Here is a 25,143-nt window from a genome sequence, read left to right on the forward strand (position 1 = left end):
CTTAATGAGAGCCCTGAGAAAAAAGAAAAATAGAAACTATATAGAAAAAATAAGAAATCCCAAGGGAGAAATGGCTCACTCTACTAAAGAGATCGGGAAGGTATTCAAGGAATATTATAGCAAGCTGTATAATATTAATTCCCAGAATTTAGCAAATAATAGTGAAAATGAAAACAGAGAAAAAAGAAGGGCATATTTAAAAAATGCAGGACTACCAAAGATAGATGAAGATCTATTGAGATCCCTGGAGTTGGAAATTACGCAGGAGGAAATAAAGATAGCGTTGAAAGATACTAAGGTGGGGAAAAGCCCTGGCCCAGATGGATATACCGTGAGGTATTATAAAAAATATAGTGAACTGTTAATACCTAAATTGAAGGAGTATATGAATGCCCTGGGTGGAGAAATGGAGATTAGACAGGAATCCCTACAAGCCCATATAACACTTATACATAAGGAAGGGAAGGACGCTACTCAATGCTCTAGTTATAGGCCAATTGCACTTCTAAATATAGATACAAAGTTATATGCAAAGGTCTTAGCAAATAGGATGAAAGACTTGATGCCAGAATGGATCCAGGGGGATCAGGTTGGTTTTGTATCGGGGAGAGAGGGTAGAGACAACGGAATCAGAACTTTGTTGCTGATCCAGAAAGCTAAGAAAGGGAAAACCCCGGCAGTGGTGCTCTCGATCGATGCCGAAAAAGCTTTTGATAGAGTAAACTGGAGCTTTATGATGGATACCCTAGAGATCATGGGAGTAGGTGGTAGAATGAGGGAGTGGATAGGAAAGTTGTATAAAATGCCATCCGCGGTTATTTTGGTTAATGGTGAAAAGTCTGAGCCCATAGGGATGTCAAACGGGACAAGACAGGGATGCCCACTGTCCCCATTGTTGTCTGTGTTATCATTGGAACCCTTGTTGGAAACAATTAGGAAGACCGTAGATATAAAGGGAATACAAATAGGGGAAACTGAACATAAAGTGGCAGCTTTTGCAGACGACCGGTTGTTTTATGTGGGAAATCCTAGGATAACACTCCCGAATTTAATAAGAAGTTTAAAAGAGTATGGGGAAATATCAAACTTAAAAATCAACCCGACAAAAACTGAGATCTTAAACGTAAATCTTCCAAATGGTGAGAAAGAAAAGATACAAAAAGAATTCCCTTTTATATGGAGAGATACAGAGATAAAATATTTAGGGGTTAAACTTACTGCTTCATATACAAAATTGTATAAATTAAATTATATTGCTCTTCTAAATGAGATCAAAGAGGAACTGAAGATACTGGGAAGAGGAATCCCCTCTTGGTTAGGACGAATAAATCTGATAAAAATGATAATTGTACCCAAAGTCTTGTATAAATTTCAGATGATCCCAATAAGACTCCCAGAGGCCTTTTTTAAAGAAATTAAAAAGATGATAACAAAATTTATATGGAAAAATAAAAAACCTAGAATATCCTATGATCTGATGAGTAGAGGTAAAGAGAGAGGGGGATTGGGAGTGCCAGATTTTAGGAGATACTATAATGCTGTAGTTTTAACAAGAATTTATGACTGGACACACAATATAAGGGGGAAAAGGTGGGTTAAGATAGAGAACGAACTGAGTGGAGTTGACCTGAGTAGAAGCATATGGGCACCAACACAATATAGAGGTTTAAAAAATACCACGAGTGTGTATACACTGAATGTTTTAAAGGTTTGGGATAATTTACATAAACGTATGAAGTGGGATTTTAATTCACAATTAATGTCACTAAGAAATATGGAGTATTTTCCACCAGGTATAGAGGGGATTATGGGAAAATGGATTAAAAAGGAAGACATTCAATTAAGGGATATTATGGATGGACAGAAATTGAAAACATTAAAAGATTTAAAGAAAGGTGGAAGGGAACTTTTTATTAAGATTGATGAGTGGAAATATCACCAATTAAAACACTTTGTTGAGAGTCTTCTGAAACCTATGAGAGGGAGAAAGGATAGGAACCTGTTTGAGAAGTTGTTGGAATCACGGGGAGAGGGGAAACGGGGCACGGCAAAAATATATAAAATTCTCACTGAGTTAGTCACGGAGGTAAAACCAATGTATATAGAAAAATGGGAAAAGGACTTGGGGATAGACATAGATGAGGATAAACAGAGGAAAATATATAGACTCACACATGAAAATATCAGCATGAGAGAAGTGGAGGTAAATTATAAAAGTTTGGTAAGATGGCACATCACACCAAAGGTGGAACATAAAATGGGTATAGAGAGAACACAAGAGCGCTGGCGTGGGTGTGGAGGGATTGGTACGTGGTTTCATATTTGGTGGGAGTGCCCAAAGATTCAATGTTTTTGGGAGAAAACGGTCAACTTAATAGAGAAAATCTCAGGGATAAAGATAGGATTAGATCCAGAAGTGTGTTTGTTACATAAGACAGATATACCAGTGAATAAATACAAGGATTCGGGTATATGGTACTATGTGAATGCAGCAAAGGGGTTGATACCTAGATTCTGGTATAGTTTAGAGGTTCCGAGAGAAAAGGATTGGGTAGAGAGAGTAAATCAGATTATTAAAATGGAGAAATTATACTATATCCAAGAAGGTAAGATGGAGATATATAATAGGAGATGGGAGAAATGGGAAGATTTTGTACATCAAAAGAATATATATGAAGCAATAAGAAATGAGAAGAGAAGTTTCTTGATTTTATAGGGAAGGAGAAAAAGAAAAAAATGCAGAGTGGGAGGGTGGAGGGATGTGGTAGGGTGTAGGGGTAGAGGCATGGGATATAAATAGGTGGCAATAGAAGGAGATAGGATTAAGAATTTTATATATGATATGAGAACGTTGATGAAATGTATTGTTATGTTCTTTTTTTCCTCTCCCTTTTACTATATATGTATTTATAAATATGAAAAATCAATAAATATTTGAATTAAAAAAAAAAAAAACAAATAGGGATGCACGATATTGGTATCAGTGCTCATCCCAAGTATTTTCACAAGTATTCCTGCTCATGAAAATGCTCCAGAAACTGATAATTTTTGGTGCAATTTACGTCCATACAACATGAAACTGCACTGCCAAGAATTGCATACGATTCCTGTTCAAATCATATGCTATTCTTTGCAGTGCGATTTGCTCCAATTTATTTTGTATGAACGCAAATCGCAACGCAAAGTATCGGCAGTTGCCCCATACTTGCCAACTGTCCCACTTTACATTCCCTTGTCCCCTGAAGTCTTCGTCCCACACTGTGCCCCGATATCTCAGTGAGAAGTGCTGTCACTTATGCTCCCTAGCTCTGCCCTATTGCCATGACTCACATGCAGACCTTCATCATTCACATGTAAATACATGGTATTCATATGTAAATAGGGTCATTGGTTCAAATCCCAACCACGGCACCACCTGCCTGGAGTTTGCATGTTCTCCCTATGCCTGTGTGGGTTTCTTCCGGGTACTCCGGTTTCCTCCCACACTCCAAAGACATGCTGGTAGGCTAATTGGCTTCTCTCTAAATTGTCCCTAGTATGTGTATGTATGAATGTGAGTTAGGGACCTTAGATTGTACGCCCCTTGAGGGTTAGGGACCTTAGATTGTACGCCCCTTGAGGGTTAGGGACCTTAGATTGTACGCCCCTTGAGGGTTAGGGACCTTAGATTGTACGCCCCTTGAGGGTTAGGGACCTTAGATTGTACGCCCCTTGAGGGTTAGGGACTGATGTGAATGTACAATATATATGTAAAGTGCTGCGTAAATTAATGGCGCTATATAAGTACCTGAAATAAATAAATAATTAAGGGTATCGGTGCATCGCTAGTTTAAACTGAATTTTGTTCCAGATTTTTCACATTAGGTACATTATTATTATTATACAGTATTTATATAGCGCCAAAAGGTTTGCTCAGTGTTGTACATTATAGTGGGGGACAGAACATGAGACAATACAGTAACAATACAATACACGAGGGGTGCGAGGGCCCTGCTCTTTCGAGCTTACAATCTAGGAGGGAGGGGGTAGAGGTACAGGAGGAAGTGGCTGAGGGGGATGGAGTGGTAGGAGGAGTGGAGGAGATTGGCTGTTAGGTGAGGGCGGGGTAGGCTTCCCTGAAGAGATGGGTTTTCAGGGTGCGCCTAAAGGTGAGGAGGGTAGGTGACAGTCTGATGGATTGGGGTAGTAAGTTCCAGAGGATGTGGTAAGTCCTGGAGAAGTCCTGCAGTCAGGCGTGAGAGGAGGAGACCAGGGAGCTAGAGAGTAGGAGGTCTTGCGAGGAGCGAAGATTACGGGTTGGGTGGTATTTGGGTATCAGGTCGGTGAGGTAGTTTGGGGCAGCATTGTGAATGGCTTTGTATGTCAGTGTTAGTAGTTTGAATTTAATGCGTTGGGCAATCGGGAGCCAGTGGAGGGATTGGCAGAGGGGGGAGGCAGAAGCGGAGCGGTTGGTGAGGTGGATGAGTCTGGTCGCTGAGTTCAGGATAGACACATAGGTACATTTGTTCACATACACTTTATATCATAGACTTTTGAACTGTCACGCATACTGTACATTTAATAACATCATCTCTCTTGTACCTACAACAGATACGTTTCAGGATGTCAATGAAGAACTAGAGGAGACTGCCCAGGGAGAAATGTCTGACTCTGAAGTCGGAGCTCAGGGTGGAGGTAAGTTGGAATGTTTTTTGTTGAGGTCCTATTTTATGGCCAGTTTAGTATTTTTGCACCCACCTTCCACTTCAGTTTCTGCAAGGCGGGGCAACACCAGAAATATACAATGAAGGAAATGCGTATTTAATCCCCTGCTGATGTTGAATGTTCGCCCCTCAAAAAGAAATGATCGGTCTATAAATCGAATGTTCGGTGTATTGTAACTCTGAGGGACAGAATAGCAACAACAAATTCAGCAGAAATGCGTCTAACAAATGATGACTGATCTGCATGTTCATGAGGGAAATAAGTATTTGATCCCCTTCACAAAACATGACTTAGTACTTGGAGGCAAATCCCTTGTTGGCAATCACAGAGGTCAGACGTTTCCTGGAGTTGCCCCCCAGGTTTGCACACATCTCAGGAGGGATTTTGGCCCACTCCTCTTGGCAGATCCTCTCCAAGTCATTAAGGTTTGGTGGCTGACGTTTGGCAACTTGAACTTTCAGCTCCCTCCACAGATTTTCAATTGGATTAAGGCCTGGAGACTGGCTAGGTCACTCCAGGACCTTAATGTGCTTCTTCTTGAGCCGCTCCAGGACCCTAACCACTTCAAGTCCAGACACTTTCACCCCCTTTCTGCCCAGCTCAATTTTCAGCTTTCAGTGCTATCACACTTTGAATGACAATTGCGCGGTCATGCAACACTGTACCCATATGAATTATTTAGCATTTGTTTTAAACAGATAAAACGTTATTTTGGTGGTATTTATTCACTGCTGGGATTTTTATTTTTTTGCTATATAAATGAAAAAGTCCAAAAATTAAAAAAAAGTGTTTTTGCAAATAAATAATCTTTCTTCATAAAACTTGACCAAAATGTATTCAGTTATCTTTTTAGTAAAAAAAATAACCCAAATCAGTTTATAACTAAAAATTATAATTTTTTTTTTTACATTTTTATTTTATTCTTTTATATTATTTTTTTTAACATACTGTCACCCTAGCAGTACAGTGTCACCATGGTGACACTGTACTACTTGTGGGGGGTGTTGAAGATTTCTTTTACACTTACTGCTTTTACACCCATAAAGTCTGTAAAAGCAATAATTTCTCCTCTCTCCCTGCATTCTTGCAGCCATTGAGAAATACTGTGTGAGCTGTGATTAGTCACAGCTTGTCACATGGTACAATTCTGTTGCGCATAGGCTTGTACCATGTGACCTCTGTGATCATTCACAGATTTCACATGTAGTAAGCAATGATGTCAGAAGTGACATCTTGCTTACTACTCTTCATGTGATCACTGATTGGCCAATCAGTGATCACATGATCAGGACCTCACACAGAGGTCCTGTACAGCGATCGGTGTTCTGCTGTGTCCGGAGGACACAGCGGGCACCGGATCACGGTGCTGGGAGTGCGCACAATCCAAAATGACAGCACCATTTATGAACCCGCCCCTGCGCTGCCACCGTCCGGCCGTTTATATACAACGGACGGACGGGAAGTGGTAAAATGACAGAGACAGAATATCAACCAAAAATCCAGGAAAAAAAACACATGATACAAAGGGTATAAACTGAGTTGCAATTCAGTTAGTAAAATAAGTATTTGATCCCCTTCACAAAACATGACTTAGTAGTTGGTGGAGGAACCCTTGTTGGCGAGCACAGAGGTCAGACGTTTCCTGTAGTCGGTTCCCAGGTTTGCACACATCTCAGGAGGGATGTAGGTTCGCTCTTCTTTCCAGAACTTCTCTAAATCCTTGAGGTTTCTTGCATACAATCCACAATTGCCTCCTGATGGAAAAAAAATTCATCTGCAGTGCAGTAAGTAAAATGGTCAACCTCGTGCTTCCGGCGTAATGACGTTGTGTAACCACACCCCTGATGCGTCGTTAGGGGTGTGGTTACGTGCAGCAGTATCAACCGGTGGAGGTGCACTGAGGTGTAGCAGCACGTGGATATCGGGAGCACTTTAATATTTTATGTGTGGACATTGTATTTATTCCACAAAGCTGGAGCACGGGCAGTTATACTTTTTGAGGACTTTTTTCATTTGCAACTTTTTTTTTTGTTGCACTTTGTTACATAAACTGTATTTTGCTACCAGACATTTTTTGCACTTACATTTTTTACTTTTTTACTGTTTTGAATGTAGATACATTGGTGAGTTACGCTTTTAGGTTTTTTTTTTGGGGGGGGAGCACTATTTTGGGTAGTGCAAAAAAATAAAAGGGGTCTATTTATAAAGCATTTGTCCTATCACTTTTGTATTGAACTGTATTGAACTGTATTGTCTCCCATTATATTGTAAAGTGCTGAGTAAACTGTTGGCGCGATATAAATCCTGTATAATAATAATAATAATAATAATTGTACAAATGTCAAACATTTGTGCAAGCTGAACTAAATTTCACCATGTGTTATAACAGATTCATTCCTGCATCTTCAGCTCCATCTGGTGGCTAAAATGTAGTAGTTTTCTAAAATACCACAATGAGTAAATGTACTCCATTTTTGCCACTAGGTGGCACAGATGATCCAGGAATTAAAGCGGAGTTCCACTCACCTGTCAAAAAATAAAAGTCAGCAGCTACAAAAACAGCCACTTACCTGTCCCTCGGTCTCGCGGTGTGTCCCCTGCAGCCCGTTTCACCGGCTGTCCTGTCTTCCTTGAGGCATCTTCAGTGTGGGCACCCGGCTGTGACAGCTTGCGGCTTCACAGCCGGGTGCCCACTGAGTAGCGCTGTGCTTCATGAATGGTCCTGTAGTCTTCTGGGACCTGTCACGTGTCCCACAAGACTACAGGAAGAGAGGGAGGACACCTTCCACTTCCGATCGCCTAGGACAGTGGTGGGCAACCTTTTTTTTCAACTGAGCCAAATCTCGCCAAAACCACGATTGAAATTTATTTTGAGAGCCACATTTTTAAAACTGAAAATACATGGTACACTGTTTTTAGTTTCAATAAGTTTTTATAGTAATTCATCCCCCATATAGTAATTCATCCCCCATAGTAATTCATCCCCCCTATAGTAATTCATCCCCCATATTAAATCATCCCCATATAGTAATTCATCCCCCATAGTAATTCATCCCCCATAGTAATTCATCCCCCATAGTAATTCATCCCCCATATAGTAATTCATCCCCCATAGTAATTCATCCCCCATATAGTAATTCATCCCCCATATAGTAATTCATCCCCCATAGTAATTCCTCCCCCATATAGTAATTCATCCCCCATAGTAATTCATCCCCCATAGTAATTCATCCCCCATAGTAATTCCTCCCCCATATAGTAATTCATTCCCCATAGTAATTAATCCCCCATATAGTAATTCATCCCCCATAGTAATACATCCCCCATATAGTAATTCATCCCCCATATAGTAATGCATCCCCCATAGTAATACATCCCCCATATAGTAATTCCTCCCCCATATAGTAATTCATTCCCCATAGTAATACATCCCCCATATAGTAATTCCTCCCCCATATAGTAATTCATCCCCCATATAGTAATTCATCCCCTATAGTAATTCATCCCCCATATAGTAATGCATCCCCCATAGTAATTCATCCCCCATATAGTAATTCATCCCCCATAGTAATTCATTCCCCATAGTAATTAATCCCCCATATAGTAATGCATCCCCCATAGTAATTCATACCCCATATTAATTCATCCCTCATATAGTAGTAAGTAAGTAGCAAGTAGTAAGTCAAGTCCCCCCTGTGTCAATTCACTTACCTTTGCTCCGCGCGTTCCTCTCGCCGTGTTCCCGCGCCGTTCCGGTCTTCAGGGCGGACTGTGAGAGGAGCCTAGCTCCCCTCACGTTCGTCACGCTGCCCCGCCTACACACATCCTGACAGCCAATCACTAGCTATCAGGATGTGAGTGGCAGCGAGACTGGCCAATCATTGCTGGGCTAGCTGCAGAATCCTCGGCCACCCGAGAGGAGGGAGGGGAGGGGAGCGGCCGCCCGAGAGGAGGGAGAGGAGGGAGGGGAGGGGAGCGAGCGCCCGGCACACAGAAGAGCCGCATTAAAATGTGTAAAGAGCCGCATGTGGCTCGCGAGCCGCGGCTTGCCGACCACTGGCCTAGGAAATCGGACCGGAAGTGGGAGTGGGCATCTGTCAAATTCGGGTACCCGCTCCCCCCCACCCCCCAAAAGGGCCAATCCTTAATGGGGAGCGGGGCAGCAGTCCTTAAAGCAAAACTTCCCCTTTTGGGTGGCGCTCCGCTTTAATATATTGGAAAACACGGTAGAATTTAGTTCGGTTTGCAGTAATGTTTCTAACAATCGTACAAATAATTGTTTATAAATAGACCCCATAGGGCTTGCTTTGGTTTACGGATTTGGGGGGGGCATTAAAAATTTGTGGTTGGGCATCTTTCTCAGCTCCTTTTGACCCTCGTATCAGTAAAGGCAGCAGATGGGGGTTTTGCACACAACTGCGGCGCTTTGGTGCTGCATTCAGGGTGGTGAAAAGGCGTCATAATGCCTGTCAAATGCTTCAGAAAAGCATTCCAAACACAGATTGCTTTTCAGAGGCACAGACCCCCTGATGTTGTAGACGACTAGTCAGTACAAATGGGTCTATGCTGGATTCTGCTTGCTTTCTTATTTTGCCTTGGGCTCAATAATACAGGATACCCAGCATGGTGTGTCGGCAATGCTAGATTTTGCCAATGGTTTCCAATGCACTCCAATGCACATGCATAAACAGTGTATTGCAATGTGTAAGGCTAAGTTCACACCTATGCAGTTTGCATTTGATCCATTTCTGCATTGCTTTTTGCGATGCGTTTTACGTTTTTGCTGCGTTGACGTGTTTTGCCTTTTTTTGATGCTGGGCAGAATAAAATGCAAAACGCACCAAAACGCGCAAAAATTGCATCAAAAATGCACTACGTGCTTTTCTGCAGCGTTTACATTGAAGTCTATAGGACCAAAAACACAACTTTTTGAGTTTATAAATGTCCCTGACCCTTTACAAAAAACGCACCGGGTGAAACTGACCCATTGAGAATCATGTTAAATGAACTGCTGTGCGTTTCTGGAAAAAGCTTTAGGTGTGAACCTAGACTAATAAAGAAGACATTTGGGGGAGATTTACTAAAAGTGGAGCACTCAGAATATGGAGCAGCTGTGCATGGGAGCCAATCAGCTTCTAACTTCAGCTTCAGTTCAAATAATGTGGTTGTAAACGTCGGGCATGAAATATGAACAAAGCATATCCCTCTATAGTGTGTACTTGTCTCAGTTAGGAGTACTGAGTGTCATTTCTGTCTAGACATGCAGAATGAAAACATTTGTTCAGTTTCATTTAGATTTGTTATGTTACTAATTTAGTCTAGTTGCATTTGGATGATTCAATTCAAGTGTTTTGATGTGCATTTTTAGAGCATTTTTCTGCTCATATTTAAAAAAAATAAAAAATAATATATATATATATATACAGGTGAAACTCGAAAAATTAGAATATGGTGCAAAAGTTCATTTATTTCAGTGCAGCAACTTAAAAGGTGAAACTAATATATGAGATAGATTCATTACATGCAAAGCAAGATAGTTCAAGCCGTGATTTGTCATCATTGTGATGATTATGGCTTACAGCTCATGAAAACCCCAAATCCACAATCTCAGAAAATGAGAATATTCCATGCAATCAGTAAAACAAGGATTGTACATAGAACAATATCGGACCTCTGAAAAGTATTAGCATGCATATGTACTCAGTACTTGGTTCGGGCCCCTTTTGCAGCAATTACTGCCTCAATGCGGTGTGGCATGGAAGCTATCAGCCTGTGGCACTGCTGAGGTGTTATGGAAGACCAGGATGCTTCAATAGCGGCCTTCAGCTCTTCTGCATTGTTCGGTCTCCTGTCTCTCATCTTTCTCTTGGCAATGCCCCCTAGATTCTCTATGAGGTTCAGGTCAGGTGAGTTTGCTGGCCAATCAAGCACAGTAATCCCACGGTCATTGAACCAGGTTTTGGTGCTTTTGGCAGTGTGGGCGGTGCCAAGTCCTGCTGGAAAATGAAGTCAGCATCCCCATAAAGCTCGTCTACGGAAGGAAGCACGAAGTGCTCCAAAATCTCCTGGTAGACGGCTGCATTGACCCTGGACTTAATGAAGCGCAGTGGACCAACACCAGCAGATGACATGGCTCCCCAAATCAACACAGACTGTGGAAACTTCACACTGGACTTCAAGCATCTTGCAGTGTGTGCCTCTCCATTCTTCCTCCATACTCGGGGTCCTTGGGCCTCTCCATTCTTCCTCCATACTCGGGGTCCTTGGGCCTCTCCATTCTTCCTCCATACTCGGGGTCCTTGTGCCTCTCCATTCTTCCTCCATACTCTGGGTCCTTGGGCCTCTCCATTCTTCCTCCATACTCGGGGTCCTTGGGCCTCTCCATTCTTCCTCCATACTCTGGGTCCTTGGGTCTCTCCATTCTTCCTCCATACTCTGGGTCCTTGTGCCTCTCCATTCTTCCTCCATACTTGGGGTCCTTGGGCCTCTCCATTCTTCCTCCATACTCGGGGTCCTTGTGCCTCTCCATTCTTCCTCCATACTCGGGGTCCTTGGGCCTCTCCATTCTTCCTCCATACTCGGGGTCCTTGGGCCTCTCCATTCTTCCTCCATACTCGGGGTCCTTGGTTTCCAAATCAGATGCAAAAGTTGCTCTCATCAGAAAAGAGAACTTTGGACCACTGAGCAACAGACCAGATCTGTTTTTCTTTAGCCCAGGTAAGACGCTTCTGACGTTGTTTGTTGTTCAGGAGCGGCTTGACAAGAGGAATACGACATTTGAAGCCCATGTCCAGGATCCGTCTGTGTGTGGTGGTTGTTGATGCACTGACTCCAGCCTCAGTCCACTCCTTGTGAAAGTCCCCAACACTTTTGAAAGGCCTTTTCCTGACAATCCTCTCCAGGCTGCGGTCATCCCTGCTGCTTGTGCACCTTTTTCTTCCACACTTTTCCCTTCCACATAACTTTCTATTAATGTGCTTTGATACAGCACTTTGGGAACATCCAACTTCTTTTTCAATTACCTTTTGAGGCTTTCCCTCCTTATGGAGGGTGTCAATGATGGTGTCAGGTCAGCAGTCTTTCCCATGATTGTGATTCCTACTGAACCAGACTGAGAGACCATTTAAAGGCTCAGGAACCCTTTGCAGGTGTTATGGCTTAATTATCTGATTAGAGTGGGACACTTTGAGCCGAGAATATTGCACCTTTCACAATATTCTCATTTTCTGAGATTGTGGATTTGGGGTTTTCATGAGCTGTAAGCCATAATTATCACAATGATGACAAATCACGGCTTGAACTATCTTGCTTTGCATGTAATGAGTCTATCTCATATATTAGTTTCACCTTTTAAGTTGCATTACTGAAATAAATTAACTTTTGCACGATATTATAATTTTTTGAGTTTCACCTGTATATATAATAAATTAATAAATTTTAAATAATGAAATACATACACAAATAATAAATAAATCAAATAAATAATATGGAACAATAAATACATAATAATGAACCCCTAACCTTAACCCCCCCAAAACACAATAGCAATAATAATAATAATAAAAAAAATAAACACTTTAACCATAACAAATAAATAACAATGAACCCCTAACCTTAACCCCCCCCCAAAAAAAAATACAAATAATAATAATAATAAACACTTTAACCCTAACAAATAAATAAATAACAATGAACCCCTAACCTTAACCCCCCCCAAAAAAAATACAAATAATAATAATAAACACTTTAACCCTAACAAATAAATAAATAACAATGAACCCCTAACATTAACCCCCCACAAAAAATAGCAATAATATTATTATTATTATTATTATTAATAATAATAATAATAATAATAATAAAAATAAACACTTTAACTGTAACAAATAAATAACAATGAACCCCTAACCTTAACCCCCCCCCCAAAAAAATACAAATAATAACAAACACTTTAACCCTAACAAATAAATAAATAACAATGAATCCCTAACATTAACCCCCCCCAAAAAAAATACAAATAATAATAATAAATAAACTCTTTAACCCTAACAAATAAATAAATAAATAATAAGCAGATAATAACATATTAACCGCTAATCCTAACCCTAATCCTAACCCTAATCCTAACCCCTAATCCTAACCCCTAATCCTAACCCCTTGCCCCAACAAAAACAAAATTAATAATTAATGATGAATAATAAAAAATGCAATAAAACCTGATGGAAAAGCTAATAAAGTTGAAAAATCTAGCAACAAATGATAAAACATCTTTTTCTTCTATTGGCTACTAAAAAATGCCAAAGCTCAAAAATGCCTGAAAAACGCTGTATGAAAACATGCAAAAATTGAGCTAGAAAACGTGCGAAAAGCACTCATAGAGTATAAATCCAGCCCAATGGCTGTGGTGTAGAGTAGAGGTGGAAATGCCAGTGAGGACATCTTCACCACTGGAGGCCCAGAGATATATAGGAAGGCTGAGGAGGAACCTGCTCACTTCAGACCATTCATGTCGGAAATTCAGTTTTGGTTGAAGTGACTCTCTAAAATGATTTGTGTTTTATTGGGTCTGGATCACTGTCATCATCTAAGTAGTGTGGAGTTTGAAGGCTGATTTACTAAAGGAGTTGAGAATGTTCACACACAAAGAATGCATGTTCACTGCAAATATCCAATTATGGGCAAGAGAAACAAATTAAAGAAGAATTCACTTTGTACATTTTAATGGAATGGAAGCTTCACTTTTATGTAAATATTCTCAACTCCTTTGAGAAATCTGCTTCATGGTGACACGTAATGATCTCATTGAATGACCCTTCACAGAATCATATAAAATGATCTGATTTATTAATGATCAAAAAAAAAAAACCTCCTGCCTAGGGGGTCCATTTATAAAGCATTAATCAGCTGAATGTTGACATTTCCCGCAATTTTTTAATAATTATACCGTATTTTTCGCTCCATAAGACGCACCTGACCATAAGACGCACCTAGGTTTTAGAGGGGAAAAACAAGAAAAAAAAATATTCTGACCCAATGGACTGCAGACACAGTACAGGAGATGACCAGAGACTGCGGACACAGTACAGGGGATGACCAAGAGACTGCGGACATAGTACAGGAGATGACCAGAGACTGCAGACACAGTACAGGGGATGACCAGAGACTGCGGACAGTGCAGGAGATGACCAGAGACTGCGGACACAGTACAGGAGATGACCAGAGACTGCGGACACAGTGCAGGAGATGACCAGAGACTGCGGACATAGTGCAGGAGATGACCAGAGACTGCGGACACAGTGCAGGAGATGACCAGAGACTGCGGACACAGTGCAGGAGATGACCAGAGACTGCGGACATAGTGCAGGAGATGACCAGAGACTGCGGACACAGTACAGGAGATGACCAGAGACTGCGGACATAGTGCAGGGGATGACCAGAGACTGCGGACACAATGCAGGGAATGACCAGAGACTGCAGACAGTGCAGGGAATGACCAGAGACTGCAGACAGTGCAGGGAATGACCAGAGACTGCAGACAGTGCAGGGAATGACCAGAGACTGTGGACCTTTGGGGAGGGAGGGGGAGCGGGTACCTGAATTTGTCAGGTACCCGCTCCCACTTCCGTGGAGTTGTCCTTCCTTCCTTCTTCCCGGGCTGGCTTCTGTGACAGCCGGGTGCCCACTGCGCATGCGCGAGAAGTGCTGCGCTTTGTGAATGGCCCTGCGCCTTCTGGGACCTGTCATGTGTCCCAGAAGACACCGGACCATTCACAAAGCGCAGCACTTCTCGCGCATGCGCAGTGGGCACCCGGCTGTCACAGAAGCCGCCGCGGGAAGACTGTGCAGCGCTGGAGCGAGGAACAGGTAAGGCCCTGCAGGAGAGAACAGCTGAGCGGCCGGCCCGGTATTCTGACATGGTGGCAGCAGAAAGACCGGACTGGCCGCTTTATATTCGCTCCATAAGACGCACTGACATTTTCCCCCCTTTTTTGGGGGGAAAAAAGTGTGTCTTATGGAGCGAAAAATACAGTAATTAATTAAAATAGAATAGAATATTCTTATACTATCAACTCCTTCACACGGTATACCTCAATCAGCAAATAAACTGCCTTTTTCCCATAGATAGAGCTGATGATATAGAAATGAATCTATTAGAAAAAATACAGAGACATCTTTATCAGCTTGCCCACATGTTTCTGACAATGAGCAAACAAATGTTTTAAAAATAGATTAACTTAGTCCAGGGTGGATAAAAATCGATGATCTTAAAAAAAAAAAAATGGGATTTTTTATTTAAATCAGTTTTTTTTTAATTTTTATCAATTTTATTTTAAACAAATGCTTTTGGAGTAAAAATTGATGTAAATATAGTTTTCTATTTAAGATTTACTAATAATTTAATTTATTCAGCAGGAAATGGAGCGTAGTTATGTACCATGAGGCTGTATATTCTGCAATGTTTACATTTTTGGTAAACTCATTCGATGAATCCGAGCTCTGCAAGCTGAGATGACATGCACTGCATTGATACATTCACACAATACACAGTAACCACGAGAATAAATATGAAATAAAAGAATTTTAGTATTGCTCCAGCTACGTGTGATGAACCTATTATCCTAAAATCGGTTCTGAGATCGATGTTTTACTAACCTGACAGCTTATTATTCTAAAAAGAAAACCTTCATTTGGTTTGTAAATATTAAAGATTCTAACTACCAGCAAGAATAAGTAGGATTCCATACATCTAAAGAGCACCTGTCATTTCAGATCCATCATGGCAGCACCTGTTAGTGGGCATCCACTTCCCTGCTGCCACCACGTCCCTCACCTTGTGTCCCTGCCGCATCACCAGCTATCCCATTGCAGTGAATGGGACTGTCGGTGAGCCAACAGCGGGGAGGAGGAAGAGACAGAGATGGCAGTCCCTATTTAACCACTTCCCATCCACCCTATAGCAGAAGTATTGCTACAGGGCGGCACGGGTGCGCAAAATCACGTATATATATATATGTGGTTTTGCAGATCTGGGTAGGCTGTGCGCGCTTGCCCTACTTGCGCTGCCATTCACGGCCTCGGCTGTCAATCACTGGGTCCCGACCGGTGATTACTCACCGGCCCCCGCTGATTGCTGAGCATCTCCAACGGTGGGGGGAGAACTGTAAACATTTCAGTTCTCTCCGCTGTCAGCTCCTGCACACTGCTTTGCATGGCTGTGCCCCAGATGTTAACCCCTTTCTGTCCAGTGCCATTAGTATGGTGTCTGCGCTTTTTGTTAGCACTGATCACTATTGGTGTCACTGGGGATGTCAGTGACACCAAATCAGTTCCCTCCAGTGTCAGAATGCCCGCCACAGTCCTGCTATAAGTTGCTGATCGCCGCCATTACACGTAAAAAAAAAAAAAAAAATCCCAGTATTTATACCGCCATTTGTAAACGCTATAACTTTCACGTAAACCAATTAATTTACACGTATTGGGATTTTTTTTAGCAAAGACACGGAGCAGAATACATTTTGGCCTCAATTGATGATGAAATTAGATTTTTTTACATTTTTTTACTGGACATGTTTAATAGCAAAAAGTAAAAAATACTGTTTTTTTCTCAAAATTGTCTGTCTTTTTTCTTATAGCAGAAAAAATTAAAAACCGCACAAGCGATCAAATACCACCGAAAGAAAGCTTAATTTGTGGGAAAAAAAGGACGGAAATTTCATTTGAGTGCATGACCGCGCAATTGTCAGTTAACCTCTTCACACCGGCCGAACGCAAATATGCGGCCTCCCGGCGTGTGGTACTAGATGCCGAGCGGCCGCACATTTGCGTTCTTTAAAAAAAACATATGCGCTGAGAGCGCGCGCCCTGCACGCTCCCAACACACATGTTCGGTACTCATGGAAAGGTCCTGATCTCCTCTTTCAATGGGACCTTTCCCAATCATGTGACGGCGTGTCACAGCGGTCACATGACTCTAAACTCCGCCCCCCTCCCAGCTTCTGAAACTCTTAAAGGGCCGGGATGCACCAGCGTGAAGGGGTTAAAATAACGAAAAAAAATGGCCTGGTTGGGAAGGGGGGGGGGGGGGGTGTAATTCCTTTGGAGGGGGAGGGGTTAAATATTATGATTTAAATCTTTAAATCAAATCCACCCTGAGTGAGTCAAGATGATTCTGATCAGCTTCGGTAGGAAAGTCCAATCATAGGAAGGTTGGATCATTCGAAATGGTCGTTAAGTGTTTGGGGCATTAACAGATCTTTGATCGTATTTACAATCGAACATAACTCCACTGACAATACAATCGTATATAAAATCGTTTCCGTGCTCGGCCACCATTAATATGTCCGATGTATTATTATTCCCACTGTAATATAATGCGGGGTTCATGTAAGGAACGAGGTTTGATTGTGAATGTGTTCTTCATATTACAGGAGAAGAGACGCACACCGTTGTATTGATGCAACAGGACAAGAAGAATACCAGTCTAAAAGACAAAATTCGTTCAAAACTTAATTCCAGAAATAAAAAATAATGTTCTGGGTTTTGCAAATGTAACATATTCCCCATATCTCTGTACAAGTAGAATTCTTCGCCTAATTCACTCACCAGTTCTTAACTGCGCTATAGCCGAAAAATGTCCAGTTCTGGGAGGGCGTCAGGCAATTCCTGCAGAACTGGCCAAAATTGGAATCTGGATGGCACAGTCGCTACCGCCCGGCTCAACAAAAGTTGGTTTAAAATCCAGCCAGGTTGGGTGGGAGATTATCGGCTGGACAGCGACTGCATCCTATCACATACAATCATTGTTCAGGTATTCAGGCAGCTGCTGGGGCAGTCTGAATGCAGAAGGTGAGATTCCTTCATCTACACCACTGGTCTCCAAACTGAGGCCCGTGGGGCAAATGTGGCCCTTTGCTTGCTTTTATCTGGCCCTTGGGACATTTATTTAATTCACTGACACCAATGAAAGGCATTATTCCTCCTAATGACACCAACGGTGGGCAAATTCCTACCAATAAGATAAATGATGGGACGTAGTTCCCCCAATGACACCAACATTGGGGCCCAATGACACCAATGAAGGGGCACAATACCTCCCAATGACACCAATGAAGGGGTGCAATACCTCCCAATGACAACAATAAAGGGGCTCGATATCTCCCAATGACACCAATGAAGGGGCGCAATACCTACCAATGAAGGGGCACGATACCTCCCAATGACACCGATAAAGGGGTGCTATACCCCCCAATGACACCAATAAAGGGTCACAATACCTCCCAATGACAGAAATGAAGGGGCACAATATCTCCCAATGACACCAATGAAGGGTTGCAATACCTCCCAATGACACCGATGAAGGGTCACAATACCTCCCAATGACAGCAATGAAGGGTCACAATACCTCCCAATGACACCAATGAAGGGTCACAATACCTCCCAATGACACTAATGAAGGGGAGCAATACCTCCCAATGACACCGATAAAGGGGCGCAATACCTCCCAATGACACCAATGAAGGGGCACAATATCTCCCAATGACACCAATGAAGGGGCACAATATCTCCCAATGACACCAATGAAGGGGTGCAATACCTCCCAATGACACCAATGAAGGGTCACAATACCTCCCAATGACACTAATGAAGGGGCACAATACCTCCCAATGACACCATTGAAGGGGAGCAATACCTCCCAATGACACCAATGATGAGACACAATATCTCCCAATGACACCAATGAAGGGGCACAATATCTCCCAATGACACCAATGAAGGGGTGCAATACCTCCCAATGACACCAATGAAGGGTCACAATACCTCCCAATGACACTAATGAAGGGGCACAATACCTCCCAATGACACCATTGAAGGGGAGCAATACCTCCCAATGACACCAATGATGAGACACAATTCCTCCCAATGTCACACAATGATAGGGGGTGGTTTACTCCCACTCATGCTGGGAAATTTTGTATTCCCATTGGCCACAGTCCGGCCCCCCTAAAGACAGAAGGACAGTAAACTGACATTTTGTTTAGAAAGTTTGGAGACCCCTGATCTACACTTTAGCCATAAAAAGGGCCTTAAAGGGGATATCCCCTCACTTCATAAGCTGGCCATACATACTTAACGGATTCCCCCATCCACACAGGCAAGGTGGATGGAGGGATCCTCCCTTCTTTGTTATTGTATTCTGAGATCGGGGACTCCTCTGCTGTCTATTTATGATTTTGTTAATAGGAGTTCACAATTAGGACTGCTGCTATACAGGTATTATATATATAGTGCATTTTTCATACATCTAATTTTTTCCTAAGCGCAACAGCACCCTCTTTTTTTCAATATAATCCTAATTTGCCTAGCATGTTTATTTCCTGTGATCGGCAGTTCCATCTAGTGGCCATAATGTGGTCATCTCCTCATTGAGGTATTTCAGGAAAATACAGCATTGTGGCCACTAGATGGAGCTGACGATCATATGAAGTAAACCTATTAGGCAAAATCTAGGGATTATTCATGATGGCTGTGTGAATGCTTGAGACATTCGCAGAGCAAATTTTTCAGAGGCCCCTTTAACATGATGCATTTGTTTTGGTATGGCTGTAGATTAGAAAATGAGCTACTCGTGGGAATGAGGCCTAATTCAACTATGATGCAAACAAGAGAAGCTCCACTTTCAGATGCAGGTATTTAGTGTATAGCTTCCTATATGTCTGAACTATCATGCCACTGGTGTCTATATCCTGTCTTGTAACAATCCGGAGCCTCTTTATAAAAAGACCAGAACTGTCATTTATACCTATAAAGCGGAGGGATGGCGGCACCTATAGTCCTTGTCATTGGTCACTGCCTTCCAGGGACAGATTGTGAGGATTTGTCCTGGGGGTCCACATTACCAATCCATGATTAGAAGTAGCAGCTGCCTGGTGTGATTCAATCTGTTTTCTGTCTGCATTGCATAACGACTCGCTGACCTCAGAGGTCTGAATTAGGTGAACATGGAAATAGGAGACTAGAACTCCACCTGCTGGCTGGATAGAAGAATGCATAATATTAATTTTCAATATTTTATATTTGAGTTTTAAAAGAAAATTTTCTTAGACCTTTCCTGAAAAATAATTAATATGTTCTAAAGCCATATACACTGCCTTTTGGGGCTTGGGTTCAGTTTATGGGCCCGCTCTCACTCATTTTTTTTTTTTTTAGCAAAAGACATGGAGCAGAATATATTTTTTCTTAAATTTATGATGAAATTTTATTTACATTTTTTTTAACTGGACATGTTTATAGCAAAAAGTAAAAAATATTGTTTTTTTTTTTCAAAATTGTCGGCCTTTTATTTGTTTATAGTGCAAAAAATAAAAAATGCAAAAATACCACCAAAAGAAAGCTCTATTTGTGGGGAAAAACATTTCATTTAAGTACAGCATTGCATGACCGCGCAATTGTCAGTTAACCCCTTCCAGTCTGGACACTTTCACCCCCTTCCAGTCCGGACACTTTCACCCCCTTCCTGTCTGGACACTTTCACCCCCTTCCAGTCCGGACACTTTCACCCCCTTCCTGTCCAGGCCAATTTTCAGTTTTCAGCGCTATCACACTTGAAATGGCAATTGCGCGGTCATGCAACTCTGTACCCATATGAATTTTTTTAGCTTTTTTTTTTAGACAGATAAAACTTTATTTTGGTGGTATTTATTCACCACTGGGATTTTTATTTTTTGCTATATAAATGAAAAAAATCCAAACATTTTGAAAAAAAAAGTGTTTTTCTTATAAAATTTTGCAAATAAATAATCTTTCTTCATAAATCTTGGCCACAATTTATTCAGCTATCTTTTTAGTAAAAAATAAATAACCCAAATTAGTTTATAACCAAAAATTACAGTTTTTCACAAATTTTGTTTACATTTTTATATTGTTTTTTTGTGCATACTGTCACCCTAGCAGTGCAGTGTCACTCTAGTGACACTATACTACTTGTGGGGGGTGATGAAGATTTTTTTTTTTTTTTTTACACTGATTGCTTTTACACCCATAAAGGCTGTAAAAGCAATCATTTCTCCTTTTCTCTGGCTGCATTCTTGGAGCCATTGAGAACTACTGTGAGAGCTGTGATTGGTCACAGCTTGTCACATGGTACAAGGCTGTTGTGAATGGCCTTGTACCTTGTGATCTCTGTGATCATTCACATATTTCACACGTAGTAAGCAATGATGTCAGAAGTGACATCTTGCTTACTACTATTCATGTGATCACTGATTGGCCAATCAGTGATCACATGATTGGGACCTCACACAGAAGTCCCGTTCAGTGATCTGTGTTCAGCTGTGTCCGGAGGACACAGTGGGCACCAGATTGCGGTGCTGCGCGCTCCCAGGGAGCACGTACAGGCAGTGAATGCGGAGGCCGTTTATAAACGGCAACCTGCCCCTGCACTACTCCCGTCCCGCCGTTTATATACATGGGCCGGTTTGGGAAGTAACGCAGCACCGTATCGCAAAAAATGGCCTAATCATGAAGGGGGGTAAACTCATTTCAGGCCATCAAGATGATGCCTCTATGATCTCCAGTTCTCCGTGCAGCCACTTCTTATTCCTATCAGTGTTCTCTCTGCTGTATCAGTCCTCCTTTTTCTGTAAAAAGAGTGACACCATTTATCTGAGCCTCCAAGTATTCCTTGCTTCATCTCTGCCTTCTAAAGTGAGCTGATAATGCCAACTATACATCTATATGGGGTGTATTTACAAAGCATTCGTCCTGAGAAACTGCACATTTGTACATTCGTTCTGTGGGAATGGAGCTATAAATGAATGTTACTAGGCTATTTACTCTCTAGGTCGAATGTTTTTTCTTTCATCCTTACAGAAGTAGAACAGAAATGATATGCAAGGCAGTCAGTAGATGGCGCTAATGATCATTCTAAAATGATTATTAATTATATGATTATCAGCTCCATCTAGTGGCCATAATAGGGTATAGTCCTGATTCAGTCTATAATTACAAATGACAAACATTCAACCTGAAGAGAAAATAGCCTGATAACATCCATTTTTTTTTTTTGCCCCCATTTGCACACAATAGATGTACATGAAGTTTCACAGGACAAATAGCTCTGCTTTGTTTTTTCTATGAAGACAACCGCAAATGTATTTGTAGGACTGTGTTTACATGCTTTTATATCTAATATTTGTTGTACTAACTAGAATGTTGTATCATCAACAAAAAAAGTGTTGCATTAATTATGATATCACCATTTATTTTTCTATCATATTATTATGTACACAGAAGGGATTGACAGATGAAAGTGTAATAACATTCGTTCCATGCCGTTTAGTATTAAAGCAGAACTCCAGACAAAGAGTTTATTCCATATATGTGAAGTGCATTGAGTGTCGAAGGATCTGACGTTCTGTTTAGCCAGTCTTGTGATTGCCACACTGTAATATTCAGTTCTGAATGTTGTAACTTCCCTGGCCCCAGTTTCCTTATTGCTAGCAAGGTCCACCCCAGGGCAGGATGAAGAGGGATGCTGGGGTGGGCTGTGCCCCTCCAATATTTAGCTCTGCCCCTCCCAGGTCTCAGAGTGCATTCCACTAATCCATGAGCCAGTCTGATGCACACAATTGATGTGAGAAGGCGCTCTGATGGTAATAATCCATATAAGGTGGAACTCTGATTTGGACACCTGATGTAAAGGGGAACTCTGATGGGGGATGAGGACACCTGATGTAAGGGGGCACTCTGATTGGGACACCTGATGTAAGGGGGAACTCTGATGGGGGATGAGGACACCTGATGTAAGGGGGCACTCTGATTGGGACACCTGATGTAAGGGGGCACTCTGATTGGGACACCTGATGTAAGGGGGCACTCTGATTGGGACACCTGATGTAAGGGGGAACTCTGATTGGGACACCTGATGTAAGGGGGAACTCTGATGGGGGATGAGGACACCTGATGTAAGGGGGACCTGGATTTAGACACCTGATGTAAGGTTGAACTCTGATTGGGACACCTGATGTAAGGGGGAACTCTGATGGGGGATGAGGACACCTGATGTAAGAGGGAACTCTGATGGGGGATGAGGACACCTGATGTAAGAGGGAACTCTGATGGGGGATGAGGACACCTGATGTAAGGGGGCACTCTGATTCGGACACCTGATGTAAGGGGGAACTCTGATTTGGACACCTAATATAAGGGGGGGGGGTCTGATTTTGACACCTGATGTAAGGGGGAGCTCTGAGTTGGACACCTGATGTAAGGGGGAACTCTGATGGGGGATGAGGACACCTGATGTAAGGGGGAACTCTAGTGGGAGATGAGGACACCTGATGTAAGGGGGCACTCTGACTGGGACATCTGATGTAAGGGGGCACTCTGATTTGGGACACCTGATGTAAGGGGCCCACTGATTGGACACCTGATGTAAGGGGGAACTCTGATTTGGACATCTGATGTAAGGGGGCACTCTAATGGGAACCTGATATAAAGGGGGACCTGGAAGTAAAGGGGGCTTTTATGGGGGATGCTGATGGGGACTGTGATGTATGGGGACACTCTGATTTGGACACCTGATGTAAGGAGGAACTCTGATTTGGACCTCTGATGTAAGGGGGCACTCTGATGGGAACCTGATATATAAGGAGACCTGGAAGTAAGGGAGGCTTTGATGGGGGTCTCTGATGGGAACTGTGATGTAAGGGGGCACTGTGATGGGAACCTAATATAAAGGGGGACTCTGATGAAGACTGCGGATATATACCTAATATAAAGGGGGACTCTGATGAGGACTGAGGACTCAAAGGGGGACATGGCCCTCTGATATAAGGGGGCACAGGTTCTTTTTAATCACCCTAATCTAAAACAGCCTAATGCATACTAGTAATTCCCAGGTTGTGACGCTGTGTAAAAGGCAATCAATAGCTCACACAGTGTGGACACAATGCCCCCTTACTTGGTTACTGCACCCCCAGATTGGATAGGCTAGATCTGGCCCTGACCCACCCTGCACACTCTCCATGCTCAAGCCCACCTAAAGGGGCTGCTCTCCATCGTGCCTTATCAATGATGATTCACATAGTCTTTGTGCAGTTGCTAGCTATATCTCAAGTAAAGTAAACCTGTCAACCATATTTAAAAAAACAAAATTATTAAAACCTAAACTTTCTGTACGAAAGCAAACATGGCAAAGCGCCGGACCGCTCCTTACCACCCGCCCACCAGGGCCCTTAAAGTGGTTGTAAGCCTCAGACTTAAAATATGAACAAAGCACATCCCTCTATAGTGTGTACTTGTCACAATCTAGAGCACTGTCATTTCTGTCTGCTGCCTCCTTCCTCTGTTATCAGCATGAGTCACTTCGGATGAGTTTTGCTGACACCAAGCAATAAAAAGGTGACAGGGGAGGGCACAGCCTGTGATTGACAGCCTCAGATGTGTTCCTGTGTGTTGTGTGGAGGGGGGGGGGTCTCTTCCCTCCAATCAGCAATCAGAGCTCTCCTTACTTCAGCTCCTTGCCCCCCTGCTATTCAGAGCTGAGAAATCTTGCGTATGTTCTGCACTTTCGAAGGATGCATGGGACAGATGGCTGCAGATAAACAGGTACAACAAATGTAGGAGGATTTGTTTAATCTCTGTGTATCACCTGAGGCCAGTCACTTCACTTGGTATATGGAAGGGTTTACAACCACTTTAAGGCAGGGGGCAGTACAGACATATATGGGTGGTATGTGGTTTTTCAGGCCTACCCCCCTATGCATTACATGGTTGGCAAGCTACCCCTCCTGTGCACCTCCCAGATGTTGGTTTCTGTCGGGTACTAAGGCCTTGACATTCCCAGACTTGATGATCTCTTCCTCCAAAGCTCCAACCACCACCAGACTTCTGTCCAATGAGATCTTTATGGTCTAAAAAGGCAGGTTTATTGGGGTGGGGCTTAGACCAGTGAAACCCGAATCAGAGGGGCACACAGCTGTCCTGGCCCATTACAGTAATGCCAGTGGGCTCTCAGGCTTTCAGTGTAAATGATGACAGGTTCACCTTGGTGATATGTGAATTATTATTTATAATTGCTGATATCTGAATTATTACTGAATAACTGCATGGATATTTTTAATTCTTACATGTAATAAAGACTGATATTATCATGTATGTGTTTGTTATCATTGACATCTCTAAATCTGATCATCCCAATAAAGAATACATGAGCAGAGGTGATCCAGAGATACAGATTCAGATCTCCCAGACATAATTCCCAGCTCTGATCCTGTCCACCATTGTATGTTCCATCTCCTCCTGGAACATTGTCCAAAATATGAAAAACTAAAATCCAGCAGGGATGGTGGTAACCCCTCATAAAGGGCACAGCAGGTGTATAGACCCAGAAACCCAGCACAGGGATGGTGGGAACCTCTCATAACGGGGACCAGCAGG

The 25,143-nt window shown here is 42.3% G+C and overlaps 1 protein-coding gene across 1 annotated transcript in view; it reads left to right on the top strand.

The window, feature by feature from the left end:
- Nucleotides 1-24,861, top strand: part of LOC149472046 (uncharacterized) — a 101,232-nt gene extending 76,371 nt beyond the window's left edge. Inside the window, exons 10-11 of the mRNA XM_089693229.1 lie at nt 4,591-4,674; nt 17,133-24,861. Coding sequence (XP_089549355.1) covers nt 4,591-4,674; nt 17,133-17,233 — 185 coding nt within the window. The 3' untranslated portion in view covers nt 17,234-24,861. The remainder of the gene's footprint in view (nt 1-4,590; nt 4,675-17,132) is intronic.
- Nucleotides 24,862-25,143: the final 282 nt, after the last annotated feature.

The sequence above is a fragment of the Staurois parvus genome, unplaced genomic scaffold (assembly GCF_062004578.1).
Source record: "Staurois parvus isolate SC_StPar_1 unplaced genomic scaffold, SC_StPar_1.0 ptg000024l, whole genome shotgun sequence".
Classification (NCBI taxonomy): domain Eukaryota; kingdom Metazoa; phylum Chordata; class Amphibia; order Anura; family Ranidae; genus Staurois; species Staurois parvus.